A 16,322-nucleotide genomic window follows, 5' to 3' on the forward strand; every position below is an offset into this window, starting at 1 on the left:
CAAAACTATGCTTTTGTGAGATTAAGAGAGAGATAATGAGAAGGTAAATCTTTTAACATAGATATCTTCTTAAGTTAAATTGTACCCTGCCGAAAGTTTTTACAGGCCTAACTCGAGTAATTTCTGCACATTAAATACCTCAAGACAGCTGTGACAAAAAGTAGCTCCACATGTCTTGTGAACTAGTAACTCAGAATCTGCCAATTCTTCTAGACATATTGAGCACGATTTCCACTGGTCTACAGTTACTACTCGGTCTTTAGGCAGATCTGGACTGACTTTGTTTTGATCTGTGGTCAACTGCTTGTCATCCTCTTCTAAGGTAGTGACAGATGACCACTGGACATCCGATACCTCATCCACTATTAATGGTGTGCTACCCTCTTGGAGTGACCACTGTCCAATGGTAATGTCATTTGTGCCATTAATCACTTCAGATTCTGTAGAGTCTGAAAAGATTTGACAAAGTTTTTTAATCAAGCAGCATTCAAGAAATTTCAAAAAATATAGTAACCTCTTTCTTTGATAATAAGATAATTAAGAATTTGCATGTTGAAACACTACCTTTACTTAGGTTACTCACAAAATTATGGTGTGGACATATTCCAACTAATTAACATCTGTGACAGAAGTATCAAAATTTAACATGCCCAGTAATGGTCAAAATCATATACCCGGTATCATGAAAAGTTCACATTATAATGAACATGCACTACCTATCACCTAGATATGACCAAAACTACCTTTATTGAAAAATTTAACAGTTTAACCTGATATGTTTCAATTGTCTTTCACCATGTCAAATTTAGGGATTTTAGATATGTTGCTCTTGACTTACACATAAAATTTTCAATGTAAGAGAAATAGGTGCATCATATTTTGGTGAAACTGTGTTGTCATATCTAATTAGCCATTCTCTCATTTTAATGTTTATATACAACGTACCAATAGATATTTTTGTAATTTCTGACGGCCATGAATACTGAAGTGTTGAGTCAGTTCCCCAATCATTCTCTATAACATCATCAGGACTAACGACAGATTCTACAAAGTTATCATTCTCTTTACTAGCTGTTCCTGTAGCAAATGAACTGCCTCCAAAATTACTGTAAGGATTAGATGCAGTAAAAGTTCCAACTTGACTGAAAATGTCATCTGACTTATTTGCTTCAGAGGTCACAGGGGTTACAGAGACTTGTATTTCTATTCCACTGACACCTGACATCGCTGTATAAGGGGTAATCTCAAAAGCATATAACTTCCTTGATGAACTGTTAATGTATCTTAACATAGTTGTATCATCCTGAGAAAAAAAAGAAGATTGAATATATAACTGTATATCGTCACAAGGGGAATCTTGGAAATGTACATTTTGAAAATATATTTAGTGAAACAAATAAGCTTTAAAAATAATTAACAAAACTTTGACACAAAAATGACTTGGCTACATGTACATCATTCTATTTATTATATAAATTTGCCTTTGACAGAATTAAGGACTTTTAGTTTTTTTTTTCCATTTCAGGTGCCAAAAAATTGTTTTAATTAAACTGCCTCCTTTGTTCCTCACGATAGAATATGAATTATCAGTCAACTTACAACTATTCTAGCTACATGATGATCCAAAACTTCAGCCATAATAACATTGTTGTCTGTTTTAGTCATATGACGGAGAATGTCTTTAACTTTACTGATGCGATCCCTTTTATCCATTGTCATGAGATATTGTGTGGGAGTGTTGTCTACTGATAAATACATTACACCTGAAAATGTACAACAAATATTAAATAATGTTGAAGGATGATAGAATAGTATGATGCTATAATAAACTCACAAGTAGGATGCTAGAATGGACTCATGAATGGGCATTGGTATCAACGTTTCTGTTTAGAAAGAAAAACAATTTGAATGCAATGTTGTTTATCTTTAATACTATTAAAGGTATGTTTCATACGAATATATACTACATTATTGTGTATTTTCAATGTTGCGCACATCCAACCTAAAAAAAGTGTTTTAGTTAATACTTTTACACCCTAAAAAAATTACAAAAAGAAGCTTTCAACAGACCACTTTCGAGTTCATCCGTCACTGGAAAAAAACTCATCAATTATGTGCGCCTTTATGACGTCATTTACCAGATAGAAGGGATCGGCTGTATCCCTGCACTATTAACATTCATCAAGCATCTTAGTGATCGTCATTGTGCAGGATAAACTAGAAATAATATGTGTTTTGTAAGCACTTAAATACAATTCCCTAATGACAGCAGTGCTGATTGTCAATTATGAGAATTTAATTTGCCGAATATTTCGTGCAATATAGCAATATAGGTTTCCATTCACTCGCTCAACATTGGAACAGAAGTGACGATGCCCTTAAACGCACGAATGGTGTTCACTAAAACCAGAGTTTTTGACGGAAATGCATCGACCTCGAAAGTTGTCAATTCTTAATGTCTTTTTAAATTGCTGTTAACACAAAATCATTTGTAGTCTCTGATAATTCAAATCTTATATTGTCTAAACTCATGGTTATTTAAGCTTCAAATATAGATAGGTATATACTTTACTATTCAAGAATTTCGGTTTTTTGTTTTGATTTGATAGATTTTTGATGATCATTAATGTCTATACCACATTTGAATTTATTTATATTTATTTTACTAGCTACTTACAAAGTTGTCTTTCATTTGCTCTTGGAAGAGGAACAGACAGGTACATAAAGGGTTCAAAGGTCACTGATACATGACTGCATTCACCACATGTCACCTGTGAGATTGTTACATTTGTGATTATTATACACATGTAATGTACATGTAATTACACATGGTTCATAAAAAATATATAGTTCAGTCTTTTCAGCTAAAATCATTATTTATATATCAACAAGTATTATGAATATTTCTATGAATCAGCTACATCAATTGACTTCATTGTAATTACATCATTGAACAATTGTTTTCATTTAGATAATATATATAACAAGTTTATACAATTGAAACTTAAAAACAATTATCAAGCTTGTAAAAAGAGAAATCAAACAACCTGCACTTACATGACCCTAACGGAAATTAAGAGACATCTGAATCACTGAAAAAATTGTGGTTAAATTGAAGAAAACATATATGAGGGGGGCAGGACATTTTTCAGGACATTGGGATGGGGTGTTTTAAAGCTCAGGATTTCGGGATTGACCCTTTCAGGATCAAGGATTTCTGTTTTCCAATTTAGGGATTTAATAAATTTTGGTTTAGAAAAGAAAGACTTACAGATGACTGATACTGTCCATGGAATGTTTTGACTATTACACTCTGATTATCCATGATATGGTCAAGCCAACGTTTGTCAGCCAATCGGAGAAGTTTATCATTGTCCCATTCCCCATCCTCAAAATCTTCCTCCATGTTTTGTTTTTCTGAGGGATCTTGTTCCGTATCAACATCCTCGTCTTCATCTTGTTCTATAGCATCAACTGAATCCGTATCCTGATCAATCTCTGCATCATAGGCTGCCCCTCCTAAACACATATCCTGCCTTTGTTCATTGCTGTCCTTGAACTGTAGGTGAAGGTTAACCTTTTCTGAAATGACATCCTGATTTGCCATTGACTGATTGCTGGAATCCATAGTAACCATATGATGTTTTTCATTCATTTTTTTATTTTTTGTCCCTTTTCCTGAAAGACAATCTGTTTCATCAGGACTTTCTGGTAAGCAGTTCAGCTTACTGAAAGCTTGATGCTGAAAATTCTTTTCAAAAGTATCAAATTTGGATCTTTTCACTTTTTCATTTTCTTCATATGCATCACAGTACATATTAACATTCTTATTGCACATGTCAGCATAGATATTGATATCTTTGACCCCCTTTGGGCTGACTCGACACCTTTTTAAATCCATTACTACCATTGGTTCATTGACTACATGACTTACACTAATGTCATTGTGAACAACAGGACAATTGTCAGCCTTCGCATACTTAGAAGAGTCAAAATTCAATGAATCCTCTGGGGACTCTGATATAAGAACATTTGTGTTTAAAGTTTTAGTCTCTTTGGCATAAAACTTTTCAATTGAAGGCATTTTTTTCTTAAAAATGGATGTATTATTCAAATGTAAATCTTCCAAAAGTTCTCCATCTGTTGAAACCTTCAATTGAGTCAGCGGCATTGGAAACATCTCATCCTCTTCACTTTGAGTCTTAGCATTGTTTGAAGTAGTTTCCATGGATACAGAAACTGGTTCATTTACTGTTGTATGGTGCTCACGAGCCGATGCTGCTTGAGAGTTATTGAGATCATTATGAGTGATAAAGAAAGAAGTATTTGGTCCAACTTTTGTTTGTTCATTGAGCGTATCGAGAAGCAAAGCTAAAAATTCCTGACAATCATGCTGAAAAGAAAATTACAGTCAGTTGATATCAAATTTATTCAACTTGATAGAATAGGTTTTGCATTTCATTATCGCTCAAATGTGTTGTTATGTGAAGCCTCTGAAAACCTTGATAAGGTAAAATTGGCTTTGAACAAGCTTTCTGTGTCATTTTGGTCTCTTGTGGAAAGTTGTCGCATCAGCAATCATACCACATCTTCTTTTTAATAATTAAACTAGCTTTTAGTAACTGCGAGCAGTCTTAGATCTGTACATATAGTCTCTTGTCTTTTAATTGCTTGGTGCCCATTTGGTGGGTCAAATCATCCATCTGATTATTATAGTTTGTTCTTATTTTGTGCTGTTACACATGTGCAACTGTCCCAGGTTAGGGGATGGTTGAACACTCACAAACATGTTTAATCCCTTTAAATTATTAATGTGCCTGACCCTAGTCAGGAGCTTTTATTTAAACACAAAGTTGATTGATATACAGAAAATAAACACTTCTGAAGAAACTTTATCAGACATGGAGTTGTCTATTAGTCTTGAGTCACCAGTTATGAAATAAATATCATACCAGTCTGTAAACTACAAAAATTTCATTGTAAACAATTTCTTCACAGTATTTTTTGCAGACTTTTGAAGTTCTTAAACTAAACATTCTTTTTGTGAAATGTGGAAAAACTAAATTGATTTCTAATATAAAGGTCACCTGTCTGTAGTCTTTAAACTGTCCATGTATATGTCCTAAAGCGGTTTTCAGATCTTTTGGATAAAGAATAGAAAAGTTTCCACTCCAAAATTTTGTTACAAATACAGAGAACTGTTCTGCCAAGTTGTGACTCCCTACAGCTTCTGAATGGTGTTGTAGGAAGTACCTGATAACAGGTGGTGTAGCCATTAAACTCTGGAGTCCAGCATTCATAAAACAAGTATTGCCAAGATTGTACAGCCCACACTGACCTGCAGATGCTGTTGAATCTGGAAAGAAAGAAAAACATCATTAACAGCATTCATAAAACAAGTATTGCCAAGATTGAACAGCCCACATTGACCTGCAGATGCTGTTGAATCTGGAAAGAGAGAAAAACATCATTAACAGCATTCATAAAACAAGTATTGCCAAGATTGTACAGCCCACACTGACCTGCAGATGCTGTTGAATCTGGAAAGAGAGAAAAACATCATTAACAGCATTCATAAAACAAGTATTGCCAAGATTGTACAGCCCACATTGACCTGCAGATGCTGTTGAATCTGGAAAGAGAGAAAACAACATTAACAGCATTCATAAAACAAGTATTGCCAAGATTGTACAGCCCACATTGACCTGCAGATGCTGTTGAATCTGGAAAGAGAGAAAAACATCATTAACAGCATTCATAAAACAAGTATTGCCAAGATTGTACAGCCCACACTGACCTGCAGATGCTGTTGAATCTGGAAAGAGATAAAAAATATCATTAACTGACAAGTCGGAAACTTCACAAAAGTTTACATCTGCTCAATTTGTACTGAAAAGGATTAATATTCATTTTAAAACCAAAGGCTTAAATCAATCACACAACTCATTTTCTATTTCTGAATGAAATCAAGAGAATGGAATTCATATTCATTTTCACATATTTCCAATATCAACACCTACATAATATATTTTTTATTTGTGACTTCCAGATGACCATTCCTCTGTGATTTTTAGTTGATTGAATCTGGATCTTCACGTAGAATCTATAATCCAAAGTCATTCTACATTGTACGTAAAAGATAAATCACCTAATTTTAGAGTGCATTGACTAACTAAACATGATGCATCTTATGACTTCAGATTATATTCTATTAATTTATTTGTAGTTGCTAAGTGAGATATTTAACTCATACATGTATAACTAAAATGGAAAAGACAAAAAAATGATTATATTAAACCCTTTACACTTTATTCTGTGGGGAACTATATATATCAAGAAATTTTCAACTCGTCTAAACATCAACCCAACAATGTTAGATCTGTAAATTTGCGAAATTTGTTCTTCCCTCGCCAGGATTCGTACCTATAATAGGAGATAGTGGGAAAATTAAAGAACCTTAGTGAGCACGCTCACATACCCCACGTCCCCACATTGTCATTGGAGAAATTAAATAAGTATAAGAAAAAAAAATTGTATAAGAAAAAATATTGAATAATAATTTCCTGTCAATATACATAGTATGTCCTTATTATCTATAAAATTTCATGAAATTCTGTTGTGTGTTTTCAGAGGAGTTGAGATGACAAACTGTTGCAGAAGTACATTGAAGCAAATAAGTTCAAAGGGGCATAACTCCTAGAAAAAAAATTGAACCGTAATTTCCTGTTGATATGCACATCTACATAGTATGTCCTTATTATCTACAAAGTTTCATGAAATTTTGTTGTGTGGTTTGAGAGGAGTTGCGATGACAAACTGTTGCAGTAGTACATTAAAGTAAATAAGTTCAAAGGGGCGTAACTCCTAGAAAAAAAATTAAATCGCAATTTCCCGTCGATATGCACAACTACATAGTATGTCCTTGTTATCTGAAAAGGTTTCGTGAAATTCTGTTGTGTGGTTTGAGAGGAGTTGCGATGACAAACTGTTGCAGTAGTACATTAAAGTAAATAAGTTCAAAGGGGCGTAACTCCTAGAAAAAAAATTGAATCACAATTTCCCGTCGATATGCACAACTACATAGTATGTCCTTATTATCTGAAAAGGTTTCGTGAAATTCTGTTGTGTGGTTTGAGAGGAGTTGCGATGACAAACTGTTGCAGTAGTACATTAAAGTAAATAAGTTCAAAGGGGCGTAACTCCTAGAAAAAAAATTGAAACGCAATTTCCCGTCGATATGCACAACTACATAGTATGTCCTTATTATCTGAAAAGGTTTCGTGAAATTCTGTTGTGTGGTTTGAGAAGAGTTGCGATGACAAGAAACAGGACTGACGGACGGACTGACGGACGGACGGACGGACGGACGGACTGACGGACGGACGGACGGACGGGTCAAAAACATTATACCCTCCGCAACTTCGTTGCGTGGGGTATAAATATTGCTTAGAACTGGACTGTTACACAAACTTCACCAAAGCCATTCAATGAAAAATGTACATGTAGGTCAGGTTCATCTAATTTCAGTGATGACTTTCATTGAAACACAAACAATTTTTTAAATGCATCAACTGACAACAGATCATTCCTCTGTCATTTGTAGTTCCATTCATTTGTTCATCTGAGAAGCTCTAAATCCCATTGAAATAGAAAAGAGAGTACTTATGTCCTTTCATACCTTTGAGATCTTTACTAAAGCGTTCACTGGTATAGTCTTCACCACTTGCATTATTCATTGGACCATACATAACAATTGGACTATTTGTTCTTTCAGGATTTTCTTTAGGACCATACATGATATCAGGGCCTTCTTCCATTTCCAAGAATGACTTGAATGTGTTACTAGCACTTTCATTATTATCCTCTGTAGACATTTTCTCTGGGGAATCAATTGACATTTGAACAGGTCTTACTTCCTCTGTCTTCTCCTCAGTAGAAGGAAGAGAAGCAGACATGCTGATGTTAGTGTGATCTGGTGGCATAGCCATTTAGGACCTGAAATGAACAAGTAATATAATCACTGACTTAGTAAATAAAAAATCTGCTGTAATTGAAAAGCATATTGTACTGGAAACATATTTGTATTAAATTCAATTCATTTATCTAAAATGTAGTGTTTACAACTCAAAAAACTCTTTTGGTAAACTATACATTTTAGCTCAGCATTATCACTGTCATGACTGTCTTCATCTTTTATTTTTGATTGTCTAAATACACATTTTTTTTTGTATATTTAAGGAATTGTTTAATAATAATATATATTTATATGAAACTTTTAATTCTATCATGTCTGTTAATATTATATCTGCAATAGGTCTGAGTCATTTATTGTTAAAAATATAGTGAGTTTGTGCCATTAAATATTTGTATGTGTATAAGTATTATATCTCATTCAGGTGACTGGTCTGAATGTGACAAATCCATAAGTTAAAATGTAATAAACCAAAAAAACAGACAAGATATATATAGATTCCTACACTGCAACAAGTGCATTACGATATTTCTTCACTACAGACAGTTAAATTTTATTATCTAAAGCGTGAGGCTTGCCGAGCTTTTTAAATAATTAAAATTTAACTGTCAAGAGTGGAGAAATATTGTAATACACGAGTTATAGTGTTGGAATCTGTTTCTCTGATGATTTTTATCCTTCTTTTTCAAAGATTTTCAGAAACTTGTGTTCTTTACATGCCACGTCATCAGGCATGGTCGACTTTTTTCATGACATCACAAATTCACAATAGGAAAATTCAGAAGAAAACAAAACATTTTGACGTCATAATCAAATTTCGACTAATCATAACAGAGAACAGATATTTCACTAGTGAGGAGAAATATTTTTCTCGCACCAATCAAGAAATGTGAAAAAAGCACAAAAATTAAAGAAACAATCATATTAAGAGAAGCCAACTGTGGAATTCCTGTTTATTGGTGTAGCAGATACAGTGTCCAAAATGCTAATACTATAATTCACAGTATGTACATGTTACAGTAACATGAGTAAATAGGTGAAATTAGGAATTACATGTTATTACTAAAATTTAGGAATTACATGTAACCCCCGATGCACCTAGTAAATACTAGTAATTCCTGAAATGGCCTAGTTATTACCAGTTATTACTAATTTTAAAATGAATTTTTACACCTATTTACTAACTGTTAAAACAATGTTGTAATATGGTCAGCTGATCAAAAGTTAGGGTAATACTAACTATAGAAGATCAGTGAGCAGTCTTTTAAAAAGTGATTAGCCTAAAATGTATCTTTTTTTATAGGAGCATTAGCTACGAGATATAAAAAAAAATTTTTTTTATTTTTTTTTATTAAATCACTAATGAAAATGATATAGTGAAATTATAATTCACTTTTAGCAGTCAATCTGGATCTATTTTACTAAACATAAGCTGAGAAACCTGCTTGATGAGTTGTGCACTTGCAAGTCAATAAATGAACCTCATAAAATTGTAAGGGTTTCATGGAACCCAGTATATTGCCTACATTTGCTGTTAGTCACAGGCTCAACAAAAATGGGAAAAAAATATTAAAATTTTCCTCCATATACTATCTTTTGTCTAGGACTGTAAGAAGCTTTTGTCCAAATTTGGTTAAAATCCAGGATGGTTTATGAAATCTAATAAATGTTTAAGAAAAACTTTAACCGGAGAGTGTATGTACATGTAATGTTAACTGGAGAAAAAAAAACGAAGTCCATTTATAAGGAATATACGAAAAAAGGATATTTTTTTCCATCTTTACTTCTGGATATTATCTCATTAAAATAAACAAGCTTCTGTCCAAGTTTGGTAGAAATCCAGGATATTTTGAGAAAGTTATTAAAATTTTAAAAACTTTAACCACAGTGTGAATGTAATGTTAACTGGCATAAAACTAGATTTATGAGTAAATTACGGAAAAACTTGATTTTATTTTTACAAAATTTACTTCTTGAAAATTATCTTATTATCATAAGCAAACTTCTGTTCAAGTTTGGGAGAAATCTAGGATAATTTAAGAAAGTTATCAAAATTTGAAGAACTTTAAGGGGGTAGGCCTTGGTAACACCAAAATTTTCTTCTTGTTTAATTTTTCTTATATTTACCTCATTGAAAAGGTAGGGGTCCATGCATCATCTGCCAAAGTCTTACGGAAATTCACCGTTTCATTTTAGGGTATATTGAATATGACCAGTTTTGGGGTACCCTACAAAAGGGTCGAAAACACTAGTAGGTAAAAATCATTGAGTGTTTTTGCACATGTTGTCATTAGAAATACCCCTGACTGTTAAATTGCATAGAAGAAACATATTTTAAAGTAAATCTGAAACATAATGGTAATACAAATATCCTGAATGTTAATAAAATACAGTTTTTAATAATTGATATGGCGAAAAGTCTGGCCAGCTCAGATAACACCTTTTTTTTCAAATTTAGACAGAAAAATATTGTTGTTTAATTCCTGCAAAAAAATGTTTAAACACTTGTTGGTTATTACTCTTTAAAATCACAAAATTTTGCTTTATCGAATGTCTATCATCAAAAAGAGGTGGCGAAGTTGCCTGTAAACTTCTCACAATATTTTTCAATTTTGGAATGATATCATTTGTCTTGCATGCTGAAAATGATTTTTAGGGAGTTTCAAAACTTTAACAATAACCATTTTCCAGTTTTGATTCACAAACACTACACAGAGTACACACTTTTAATGTGCCTTATATTCCTTTATCCTTAATTAAGTAAGCTCTAAAATATCTACCCTTTACGTTCTTATTTTGTATCTTGAATTATAACTTTAAATTTTAAAACAAAAATATCAAGTTAGTAAATAGCTGTAAAAATTACAAAAAAAATCAGTGAATACCAGTAATCACTGAAACAACTAGTAAATACATGTAATTACTAAATTGGCTAGTAATTACAGCTATTTACTGAAATGTTTAGTGTTTACGTGTAATTCCTAATTTCACCTATTTTCTGTAACATATACATTTTGTAAGTACAATAGTCAATTTTCAAATTACCAACTTTTGACTCTGGAATTAATATTTATTCAACAGGTTACCTTCTCTGTGGAAGGACATCCTAGTTCTCGGTCAATTATTAAATTACCAAATTTGGACATCACACCGGTAGCAACATCAAGGAAACGCTCTCCAGCCAGTGTAGCAAAAGTAGAACGCCTAACTAGATGCTTGATATATCAGTTACATATAGCCCACTATAAGATAGTATGCGAATGATAATTATAATAATTATGACTCTAAAAAAGGAAAAACTAACAACTTCCACAGTAAAAAGTAAAAAGAAGAAACAATATATTTGCCACAAAATTCTTATACATTCACTAATCAATTTTACAGAGCGAAAATAACGAACCTATTTTAGCGTATATACATACAACAATGTAGTTATGCTAGTGGTGACATTTTATTAAAGTGTGCGATCTTATAGGGAAAATATTATAGATTATATATAGCTAACAGAATTTTAAGCAATACATGAATTATACAACACAAAGAACCTTTTAGAAGAAATGAATATAACTTTTAGATAATACTTTATAATACAGCTTTTAACTCATGAGGAAGAGGCACTCATTCATTCTTTTATCTTTATACCGTTTTTACCGCAATTATGGAATAATGCTGTTGATATTTTTAAAGAGTGATACTAACTTTTAAAGAATACATCTATCCGTTAGGGGAACAAATGTGATACCAGTGTATATATAAAGAAAGAGAGGAATTTTAAAGTATGTGACTTGACTTTTAATCAGCACAGAAACATTGTCTATACTTCTACTATATACATTTGTAATGACCGCCTTCAACACATTGAGGTTTACGTCACTTGTATATATATGACAACGGATTTTTAATATAATTGTGCGTGGCTCAGCACTGCAATATATTTGGTGGAGGCACCACTGTATATAGGAAAGATCACAAGTTATACATACTAGCAAAAGGGGGTTTAAGATACAAAGAGAGAGAGAGAGCTGATTGCATTAAATTAGGCATTAATTTCATTATCTGGCTTCAAAAGCTAGGACCATCTATCAGCTGTGTAAACTGTTATTGACTGTCCATCAAATATCCTTTTCATATAACCGTCTTGACTGTCCAAGACATATGCGGACATGTATGCTCTTCGTTTTTATCAGCTGAAAAATTAACGATAAGGTAGTTTGTTTCAATCTGTTTTGGAATCTATTATCTTAGGCAGTGTCTGCGCGTACCCGCATGTGGGTACGAATAGCAAAATTGCCGTTCATAGGCTACGCGTACCCACATCCGGTTTTATAATAAATTGCCATCGGATCGGGAATTAAACGTAAAATATATACAGAAATTATCGCAATTAGTGAATAAAATTGATCAACTACTTAGAAGTTTTGTAAACATTTATGTAAGTGAACAGTTTTTCTCGGTTAATAAATATTCTTAAAATGGGAAAAGAGTGATAGATACATGTTGGGCAGACATTTCAAAGTTATCATTAAATTAAATTGGAACAATTTGTTCAAAAGTATCAGTCGATTAATTTTATACAATTGTATATAAAACTCAGAATCAATTGCACCTGCAGAGAAAAAAAGAACTGGAAACACAAAAAATAAAGAGTAAATCAAGTTTTACAGAATAATTTTTTCCTGTATTCACAGAGGCAAAAAATTCTAAACAAGTTCGCCCAGGAAAAATGAAGGCCTAATACATTATTTCTGAAAAACAAAGGCCGATGCCAATAATCTTCTATGAAAGCTTCGTTAATAAATAACAAAATGTTTGACGAAAATGTAAACATTCAGCGCATCAAAAAATATTTTGCCTCTGAGGCGTGGAAGCAACTTAAAATTCGGATATTATATATTATAGGACTATAGTTTACAGGGACTGTATATTTCATTTTCAATCAGTGTGCATTTAATTTGCAAGGTTTATTATATATTATTAACTTATAAATACAATTCGAAAATATTATTTGTCATACCCTTCACTCGTTCTACTCGAAATCCCCATATTATCGATAATTTCTGTATATATTTCACGTTTAATTCCCGATTTGATTGCATTTTATTATAAAACCGGATGTGGGTACGCGTAGCCTACGAATGTCAATTTGACTATTCGTACCCACATGCGGGTACGCGCAGACACTGCCATTATCTTACATGTTTTTTGTGAGAATATAGCGTATGGTTCCTCTACAAAGGGGGTTTAAGATACAGAGAGAGAGAGCTGATTGCATTAAATTAGGCATTTTCATTATCTGGCTTCAAAAGCTAGGACCATCTATCGGCTGTGTAAACTGTTATTGACTGTCTATCAAATATCCTTTTCATATAACTGTCTTGACTGTCCAAGACTTATGCGGACGTGTATGCTCTTCGTTTTTATCAGCTGAAAAATTAACGATAAGGTAGTTTGTTTCAATCCGTTTTGGAATCTATTATCTTACATGTTTTTTGTGAGAATACGCTTAAACCCTAGATAAATATCTTCTTTCGCCAGTTTCGGTTTCAGTATACCTTGAACAAAGGGGGACAACTATGAATTAAAAATCCGTGTCAGTGGTGAACAATTTTATCATAGCATATTTGCCTTTTAAAAAGCGTGCAAGTGACTCTGGTTTTGACTGGCGGTGTTGTCGATTTTTTAATAGAATTTTTTTTTAAGTCTGTATACTGTTCCCAGTTAATTTTAAAAATTATTTTATAAGAAATCAATTTCTAATATTAAGTAATCATTTTCTAATATAAAGGATTTGTATAGAACTATACAAATCCTTGCTAATATTTAGAATTTACTTTCTAATATGAAAAAAAAGTTTCTAATTTTAAAAAATATGACATTTTTTTAATATTGAAGATATTAAAAAATATTTTTCTAATAATACTAAAAAATATTTTCTTATATTAGAAAATCATCATTTAAAATTAGAAAATATTTTTTCTAATATTAGAAAATGAATTTTTAATTTTAACAGAGACATATAATATGTCTTTGATTTTAGGAAATAGTATATTACAAATGAATTTCTTAATATAAAATATATCTCTTTTTGTCCACTTTGGCTTGCCATATAGGCCACACTACCAGTTCGTCCCCAGCTCGTTTCGGCCACACTATATAACATTTAAGATTAAAGTCTTAGGGAGACGGATTTATAAAAGTTTTTCCAAACTACTTGTTTCCGAATCCCATATTTGAACTTTATGTAACATTGTAATATTTGTCTTGACATTTTTCATTAATAAATACTGTTTAAACTAAGATTAAAGTCTCAAAATTTCAATTACGATTTCTTTATTTTTGCAATTGGAAAATTTCAATTTCGAGTTTCAGTAGAAATTTTCAGATTTTAATATCAAAATTGACTTTGATAAAAATTTCAATTTAAAAATTAAGTTAATTTTTACTATGTCGTTTAACACGGGGAACATACATATCTTAATTGGTAAATAATTGCCCTCTCTCTATATGATCATGCAGATGATCATACCATTTTGTAAAAATTTGGTAAATCTTTAATTTGAATCTCTTATAATAAAATGAACCCAATTCGGAGAGATTCCATGTATTTTCACTAGGGATAATAACCATGAATTAGATTACAGCATTACTATCAAAACTTTTGGTGTGTTCAATTTGCTTCTTTTTTCTTTTGGCCCAATTTTATATTTGTTTGCTAATTAACTATTTCACGGAGCTATTGTAACGTGTTTGGCTTATGAACTATATGTTCGTATCCGTTTTCACAGAATCTGAGATACTCCAATATCAATCTTTTAATTAACTCGAAACCTAACTACAACTTGGATCGAGGCTTTTCTTAAAAACTACAAGATCAGTTTTAAAACTTTGAAACTTAAAAAAGAAATAACACTATTTACACTAACAACTTTATCATGTTTATATCTGAAAACTATAACCTCAATTTATCCTTGATCCTTTTATTGCCTCCGAGGTCCCAAGTGATTTGACAAACAATTATATTAAACTTAAAAACAAGCTTCAAAAATCCTAGGTTCCTGAAACACCCAGTCCTGAGACACCCAGTCTCTAAAACACCTAGTCCTGAAATGACTAGTCTCTGAAGCACCTGGTTCCTGAGACAACTAGTTTTGAAGCACCTAGTCTCCGGAGCACCTAAGTCACCAGATTATTACAAGCTATCTGTTCGAGGGACTGCGACCATTCCCGAGGGAAATTACAGCTTCGGAACAACGCTGTAGCTTGCAATAATTGTAATACTTAGTTTCCGAAGCACCTAAGTCACCAGACTATTACAGACCACCTGTTCGAGGGACTGCAACCATTCCCCAGGGAAATTACAGTATCGGAACAACCCGGTAGCTTGCAACAATCGTAAAGACTTTAAAAACCACTTGCTTCAAAAACACAACGCTTTCAACTCAACTAGGTTTACAAACTTCTGAATTCTAACTTCTTTATTTGCTGGTATTTTCTTCCCGATGTTTAACCATCAACGGCCAAATAACAAATGAGCGACTTGCACTATGAATCGGTGTCTTTATACACCAAGAGCGCGGACCAAGGATAAAAGACTGATTTTATATGAATTTTCCTTTAACGCATTGTTCAACCGGGTAATTTAATATAGATAACAATTCAACGATAAATTACAAATATTGTCTTATGCCTAAACTGCATTTTTGTCACACTATTTATTTACATATTTTTCTGTTTACAAAAAGGATGTTTATTATTAATAATGACAATTATGTCCAAATGGTTGTCAAGAGGTTCCTCAAACTGGCTATCAGACATACTAATCAGGAATGCATGCTAATGATGGGTGCACGTTTTGGCTACACATTATGATTTCTTCAAGTGGTAGGTTTCATTGAAAAAATATAGCCCTACAAACAATCTTTTTTTCAATGGAAATCTAGATCTTCTATTTTGAGACACATACATAAACCAACAATGCATCGGATCCCGAACAAACGATCTTTTTACTAACCTGGCCAAAATTTCAACTCACTTTTATTAAATCATTTAAAACCGTGGCATCTGATCCTGAACAATTTGAGATAGGGGTGTTCTCAAATTATGCTTCGTCTTTCATACTTTAAAAGCTTGTGATTTCCTATAATTCATTTTGTACTCTTAGATACGGACAAAATAAGATCATGACTATTTCTAAACATATTACCAAATTATAATACCCAAAGCAATCTCAAAACTGCAAAGTTTACAGAGATTGACCAATTTAAGAATTCTACTCTGCTGAAGGGTTTGTGCTTACAATGAAGCAACACATCAAGGGTTCCAAGAAGTTAAGTTGAAGTCATCTGCTCTC

The 16,322-nt window shown here is 32.4% G+C and overlaps 1 protein-coding gene across 2 annotated transcripts in view; it reads right to left on the reverse strand.

Annotated features, from left to right (window-relative positions):
* Positions 1 to 13,565, reverse strand: part of LOC139518064 (uncharacterized) — a 28,475-nt gene extending 14,910 nt beyond the window's left edge. The window contains exons 1-8 of one of the 2 annotated variants that reach the window (XM_071309719.1): positions 13,455 to 13,565; positions 7,679 to 7,995; positions 5,088 to 5,356; positions 3,272 to 4,393; positions 2,678 to 2,771; positions 1,600 to 1,763; positions 946 to 1,303; positions 139 to 449 (exon numbers count right to left, since the gene is read on the reverse strand). In XM_071309719.1, coding sequence (XP_071165820.1) covers positions 139 to 449; positions 946 to 1,303; positions 1,600 to 1,763; positions 2,678 to 2,771; positions 3,272 to 4,393; positions 5,088 to 5,356; positions 7,679 to 7,988 — 2,628 coding nt within the window. In that variant the 5' untranslated portion in view covers positions 7,989 to 7,995; positions 13,455 to 13,565. Of the gene's footprint in view, positions 1 to 138; positions 450 to 945; positions 1,304 to 1,599; positions 1,764 to 2,677; positions 2,772 to 3,271; positions 4,394 to 5,087; positions 5,357 to 7,678; positions 7,996 to 13,167; positions 13,186 to 13,454 lie in introns of those variants that run through there. The other variant, XM_071309720.1, reaches the window with a different exon arrangement.
* Positions 13,566 to 16,322: the final 2,757 nt, after the last annotated feature.

Source organism: Mytilus edulis, chromosome 3 (assembly GCF_963676685.1).
Source record: "Mytilus edulis chromosome 3, xbMytEdul2.2, whole genome shotgun sequence".
NCBI classification, from domain to species: Eukaryota; Metazoa; Mollusca; class Bivalvia; order Mytilida; family Mytilidae; genus Mytilus; species Mytilus edulis.